Raw genomic sequence first — 7,336 nt, 5'->3', positions numbered from 1 at the left:
AATGTAGGGAAATTAAATTTGAACACTTAACTAGTCCACAAGCAGGCAGCAAAAAACTACATCCAGTCACTATGTGGGTGAAGTAAGAAGCTGCAGGCAGCTCTCTTACAAGCCAGAGAGTCAGAAAGCAGAAGACACACTAGCTGCAGCCTACCCAGTATTAGTATAAGCTAATACCAGAAAGCAGTATGTGGCAAAAGTACAGAAGTTAAGCCTACTACACTCTTAATACATTTACTTACTGTGTCAGTTGTGGTTTGTGTTCTTCTTTGACCCTAAAAAGATAAGTTTGCACAACTGAGTGCACTGTACTATGAAGAGATTTCTATTTACAAATTTGTGTTCATATAAAATGGACACCAAAAATAAGAATTTTATATAGAAAGACTTAGTGCTTTGCCATATATTGAAATTATACATTTCAATCAATTTTACACAAAAAAAGAGAAATTGAATCATTTGTTCTCAACAGAAAACTAATATTAAAATTCTACCTCTGTTTTAAAGCAATGATTTGGTCCTGAAGTTTTCTGAGTATTTTTATTGATATTAAAGATTTTAAAATAATTATGTTAACATACTATATTAAACACAATTACATTTGGTTAAGTGCAAATAGATTTCCTTTTCTTAATTTTTCCTTAATATTGAGGTAAGGCATAAGTATTTTAAATAAAACATAGAGTTTTATGAATGTATTTTTAAAAGGCTTACAAATGAATTTCTTTATGCCTAAAGAAGCAGAGAAAGGAATGGGGGGTGGGGGAGGGCAAGTATCCAAACTCTCTTAAAATAGCTATTAAAATAACTGTATATTAAATTAGAAATGTTCATAAGTTAATTATGCAAACAACCATTCCAGAATGAAAATGAATTTAAATAAATAGTATATAAATAACTATAATAAGTCAGTGCTTCACTTCTAGTTCTGCTGAGTTCAATAAAGTCTTGTCTAAAATAGCATATAGAAAAAACTGCTTTCTAATTCTCTGAGATGAGAAGATATTTTTATATTACAAAAATCTAAAAATTCACAGTCAGAAACTGATTTAGAAGTAGACAGTTGTGGAAAGCTAAGACAGCCGATTGAAAGCAGCTGCAGTCCACAGCGCTCAAGGAGAGGAATGAAAGGAGCAAGTCAGTTCAGCACCTTCAACTGAAATATCTGAGTTCTCACATTGAAACTGACTAAGCAAACAACTTGACCCTCAGAGAATAAAGAGAAGCAGGGTGGGGCAATAGCCCACCTGGGAGCAGCACAGAGCCAAGGGAAGTGGTCAGTGATTGTGTGACCTGCCTAGGAAACCACGCTTCTCCCACAGATCTTTGCAACCAATGGATCAGGAGATCTCCTCATGAACCCACATCACCAAGGCCTTGGGTCCAATACACTGAGCTATGTGAAGTTTCAGCAGAGCGGTTGCTTAGACACACACAGAGACCCAGGAGTTTTGCATACTCTGGCCCCGGAATCTGTGGCAAGGCAGGAGATCCATCTGTGAATGCCCCTAGGAAGGGGACTGAGTCCAGGAAGCAAAGTGGCATCATTCTGTGGGCCCCACTTCCATGGTGCCTCACAAGTTGGGACCCACTGGCTTGGAATTCCAGTCAGCTGGTAGCAGCAGGTTGGAGTCTGCCTGAGTCAGGACTGAGTTCCCAGGGGGGTGGGTGACCACCATCTCTGTGGTTCAGTAGACTCAGTCATTTCAGCCTGCCAACTTTGAAGAATACAGGCAGTTTGGACGAGGAGGGGTCCCCCAGAGAGCAGCATAGCTGCCTTGATGGATCATGGCCAGACTGCTTCTTTAAGCGGAACCTGATTCATTCATCTTCACTTGGCAAGACCTCCCTGTGACGACTTCAGCCACTCCAGCAAGGATTCTCTGGACACAGCTTTGATCTTTCTCAGGGATGAAGCTCCCAGTGGTTCTCTGTCTCTGCGGTTCAGTAGACTCAGCCATTCCAGCCTGTCAGCTTTGGGGAATTCAAATGGTCCAGACAAAGAAGGGACCCCTGAATGCAGCATACCTGCTCTACCAAAGGCCCGTCTGATTGCTTCTTTAGGCAGATCCCTGATCCTGTTCCTCCTGACTGGGTGAGACCTCCCAGCAGGAGTCTCCAGTCACCTCCTACAGGCATATTTGGGCCAGCAACAGGTCAGTGCCCCACTGAAACAAAGCTTCCAGAAAAAGGGGAAGGCTGCCATCTTTGCTGGTTCACAGGTTTCACTGGTGATAACTCTAGGTAGAAGAGAAACGAAGGCAACTAGGGCCTGAAGGGGACCCCTCGCAAACCACAGCAGCCCCATGAAACAGTGCCATCACTTAAAGAAAAACAAACAGAAAAAAACAACAACATCAATAAAAAAAGACCCCATACAAACCCAAATCAAAGGTCACCAACCCCAAAGACCAAAGGTAAGTAAGCCCATAAAGAAAGAATCAACAAAAAAATGCTAAAAACTCAAAAAGCCAGAATGGCTCTTCTCTTCCAAATGACCAAAACACCTCTCCAGCAAGGGTACAAACTGGACTGAGGCTGAGATGGATGAAGTGACAAGTAGGCTTCAGAAGGTGGGTAATAACAAACTTTGCTGAGCTAAAGGAGCATGTTGTAACCCAATGCAAAGAAGCTAAGAATCATGATAAAACAATACAGGAGCTGATAGCCAGAACAGCCAGTTTAGAGAGAAATATAACCAACCTGATGGAGCTGAAAAACACAACATGAGAACTACAGATCAAGCAGAGAAAAGAATCTCAGAGCTTGAAGAGTATCTTTCTGACATAAGACAGACATACAAGAACAGAAAAAAAAAAAATAAACAAGAATGAGAAGGAATGAACAAAACCTCCAAAAAATATGAAATTCTTTAAAAAGATGGAACCCAAGACTGACTAAGGTACCTGAAAGAGATGGGGAGAATGGAACCAAGTTGCAAAACATACTTAAGTATATCATCCAGGAGAACTTCCCCAACAGAGAAAGGCCAACATTCAAATCCAGGAAATACAGAGAACCCCAGTAAGTTACTCCATGACACATAATGTGTCAACCCCAAGACACATAATAATCAGATTCTGCAATATACAAATGAAAGAAAAAATGTTAAAGGCAGCCAGATAGAAAGGTCAGGTCACCTACAAAATGCAGCCCATCAGACTAACAGAGGACCTCTCAGCAAAAACCCTAGAAGTCAGAAAAGATTAGGGGCCAATATTCAACATTCTTAAAGAAAAGAAATTCCAACCCACAATTGCATATTCACCCAAACTAAACTTCATAAGTGAAGGAGAAAAGGGATCCTTTTCTTCCAATCAAATGCTTAGGGAATTTCCACCACCATGCCTGCCTTGCAAGAACTCCTGAACAAAGCACTAAATATAAAAAGGAAAAACAATTACTACCCACTACAAAAACACACTGAAGTACACGGAACAGTAACATTATGAAGCAACCGCATAAACAAGTATGCAAAATAACCAGCTAGCATCATGATGACAGAATCAAATTCACAAATAACAATACTAACCTTAACTGTAAATGGGCTAAATGCCCCAATTAAAAGACACAAAATTGCAAGCTGGATATAAAACCAAGACCCATTGGTATGCTGTCTTCAAGAGACCCATCTCACATGCAAAGACACACAATAGGCTCAAAATAAAAAGATAGAGGAACGAAACAAATTTAAAACAGAAAACACAGGGGTTGCAATTCCAGTTTCTGGCAAAACAAAAACATTAAACCAACAAAGATCAAAAAAGACAAAGAAGGTTATTATGGAATGATAAAGGGTTCAATTCAACAAGAAGAGCTAATTATCCTAAATATAAATACACCCAATACAGGAGCATTCAGATTCACAAAGCAAGTTCTTAGAGACAAAAAGGCTTAAAATTCCCAAACAAAAACAGTGGGAGACTTTAACACCCCACCGTCAAATTGAGACAGAAAATTACCAAAGATATTCAGGACCTGAACTCAGCACTGAATCAAGTAGACCTGATAGATACCTACAGAACTCTCCACCAAGAAAAGAACAGAATATACGTTCTTCTCATCACCACATGGCACTTAATTTTATCTAACTAAAATGTATCACATAATCTGAGGGAAAACACTCCTCAGCAAATATAAAAGAGCTGAAATAATAACAAACATTCTCTCAGACTACAGCACAATCAAATTAGAACTCAAGAATAAGAAAATCACTCAAGAACACACAACTATATTGAAATTGAACAACCTGGTCTTGAATGACTCCTGTGTAAATAATGAAATTAAGAGAAAAATAAGAAACTTCTTTGAAACTAATGAGAACAAAGACACAATGTACCAGAAACTCTGAGATGCAGCAAAAGCAGTGTTAGGAGGGAAATTTATAACATTAAATGCCCATATCAAAAAGCTAGAAAGATCTCAAGTTAACAACCTAACATCACACCTAAAAAAACTGGCAAACCAAGAGAAAGCTCCACAGCTAAAAGAAGACAAGAAATAACCAAGATCAGAACTGAACTGAAGGTGATACAAATATTAAAAAGAAATCCTTAAAAAAAAAAATCAATAAAACCAGCAGCTGGGTTTTTTTTAACAAAATTAATATAATAGACCACTAGATAGACCAATAAAAAAGAAAGAAGAATCAAATAAACACAATCAGAAATAAGAGGGATATCACCACTGACCCCAGAGAAATATAAACAACCATCAGAGAATACTATAAACACCTCTATGCACATAAACTAGAAAATATATAATAAATGAATAAATGTCTGGACACATACACCCACCCAAGGCTGAACCAGGAAGAAACTGAGTCTGTTAATAGACCAATAATAAGTTCTAAAATTGAGGCAGGAATAAATAACTTACCAACTCAAAAAGAGCCCAGGACGAGATGGATTCACAACTGAATTCTACCAGAGGTACAAATAAGAGCTGGTACCATTCTACTGAAACTATTCCAAAAAATTGAAAAGAAGGGTCTCCGCTCTAACTCATTCTATGAGGCCAACATCATACTGATACCAAGACCTGGCACAGACACAACAACATAAAAAACCTTCAGGCCAATGTCCTTGATGAACATCAATGCAAAAACATCACACTGATACCAAAACCTGGCACAGATGCAACAACAACAAAAAACTTCAGGCCAATGTCTTTGATGAACATCGATGCAAAAATTGTCAAACATCAAAGCAAAATACTGGCAAACCGAATTCAGCAGCACATCAAAAAGCATATCCACCATGATAAAGTAGGCTTCATTCCCAAGATAAAAGGTTGGTTTGACATACAAAACTAAATAAATGTAACTCATCACATAAACAGGACTGAAGGTAAAAAAAAATGCATAATTTGTCTAATTAGATGCAGAAAAGGGCCTCAATAAAATTCAAAATCCCTTCATGTTAAAAACTCTCAATCAACTAGGTATTGAAGAAACATAACTCAAAATAATAAGAGCCATACATGTAAAAGCCACAGCCAATATCATACTGAATAGGCAACAGCTGGAAACATTCTTCTTGAAAATGAGCACAAGACAAGGACGCTCTCTCCTACCACTCCTAATCAACATAGTATTGGAAGTTCTGGCCAGGGCAATCAGGCAAGAGAAAAAAATAAAAGGTATTCAAATAGGAAGAGAGGAAGTCAAAGTATCTTTCTTTGCAGATGACATGATCCTATATCTAGAAAGCCCCATTGTCTCAGCCCAAATCATGTCCTTTGCAGGGACATGGATAAAGCTGAAAGGCATTATCCTCAGCAAACTAACACAGGAAGAGAAAACTAAACACCGCATGTTCTCACTTATAAGTCAGAGCTGAATGATGAGAACACATGGACACATGGGGGGAACAACAAACACTGGGGCCTGCTGGAGCTGGGTGTGGAGAGAGGTAGAACATCAGGAAGAACAGCTAATGAATGCTGGGCTTAATACACAGGTTGTGGGATGATGTGTGCAGCAAATCACCATGGCACACATTTGCCTGTGTAACAAACCTGAACATCTGGCACATGTACTCCTGAACTTAAAATAAAAGTTGAAGAAAAAAGAAGGAGACAAGTAATTCATGATGCATATGATATGAAAAATTAGGTACACCTAACTAAAAAAAAACTTCCACCTCATGTGGCACATATTTAGTGAGTCATTCTTGGGATTAATATTATTCATTTTTAAATATTCCTTTATTAAAATTAAATTATTCCTTCTACAGACCTATTAGTGTGTACTGCTTTCACAATATTCAGGAAATTAAGGGAGACTGACCCAATATAGATCACTGAATATCAAAATGAAATAAGACTGGATATTACAAGGTAGAGAAAAATCGTACACAAGCATAATAAAGGCCTCTGAGGGAGTTATACCTGATATAAAGGACGAGTTGATGGGTGCTGACGAGTTGATGGGTGCAGCACACCAACATGGCACAAGTATACATATGTAACAAACCTGCACATTATGCACATGTACCCTAGAATTTAAAGTATAATAATAAAAAATTCCAAAAAAAAAAAATCCTACTCATCCAAAAAGCTCAACTCAAAAAAAAAAAAAAAAAAAAAAAGGCCTCTGAAATTTGACTTCTCACAATTTCCTAGAACTTATCCTAAGAGGTAAACTTATGACTACACGATCAGTTTATTAGTTTTTACCTTCTCAAAGAGAAACTAATAATTAGTCATGAAAACTGGTCAGCAAAATCCTAGACTTTCATTAGAAGGCTATTACCTAACACTGTAAATTAAATTCTCTTTAGATCAAATTGATTCACTTTTACACTGTGTTCATTTTTTAATGATATAGCAATAAATGAAAGGCATACTTTTAGACATATTTGTGTCACAATAACAAATATAACTGTTTATTATTTATAAATAATAAACATTTCTATATTAACAATAAAATTATATCCTGTATTCTCTTTATAAAATTCAGAGTGTAATATCTTATTTGCAAGAATGAAAGTCACATCATTTAGAATTTAAATATAGTCACAAAATGGATTAATATTTAAAAGATTGTTAGTTTAAAACCAAATGTCATATAAACATTCAAACACAAGCAAACTATAGTGACACTGAATTCTATTTAGAAAACTTGTATTTCTTTGAGAAAAAGATAAAAATCTCTTTTTAGAACAAAACATTCACAAAAAGATAAAAAGATAATGGCAAAGAAAGATTACCATATGAGCTCATTAAAATGAAGAACAATTAAAATGACCCTTCACCAAATAATAGTTTGCTAAAAACAAGAAATACTGAAATAAATATGTCAATGAGCTCATTTACTTGTTAAAGAAGTCCTGGG

General features: G+C 36.9%; 1 protein-coding gene across 37 annotated transcripts in view; it reads right to left on the bottom strand.

Annotated features, from left to right (window-relative positions):
* RIMS2 (regulating synaptic membrane exocytosis 2) overlaps positions 1-7,336 on the bottom strand; it is a 765,294-nt gene that overhangs the window by 626,834 nt on the left and 131,124 nt on the right. For 24 of the 37 annotated variants that reach the window (XM_073018262.1, XM_073018263.1, XM_073018267.1 and 21 more), the window contains one exon: positions 243-275. The exons of the other annotated variants lie outside the window; for them this stretch is intronic. In XM_073018262.1, the coding sequence (XP_072874363.1) occupies positions 243-275 (33 nt within the window). The remainder of the gene's footprint in view (positions 1-242; positions 276-7,336) is intronic. 37 annotated transcript variants of the gene reach the window in all.

This window comes from Chlorocebus sabaeus, chromosome 8 (assembly GCF_047675955.1).
Source record: "Chlorocebus sabaeus isolate Y175 chromosome 8, mChlSab1.0.hap1, whole genome shotgun sequence".
NCBI classification, from domain to species: domain Eukaryota; kingdom Metazoa; phylum Chordata; class Mammalia; order Primates; family Cercopithecidae; genus Chlorocebus; species Chlorocebus sabaeus.
This window is presented reverse-complemented; position numbering and strand designations above follow the sequence as displayed.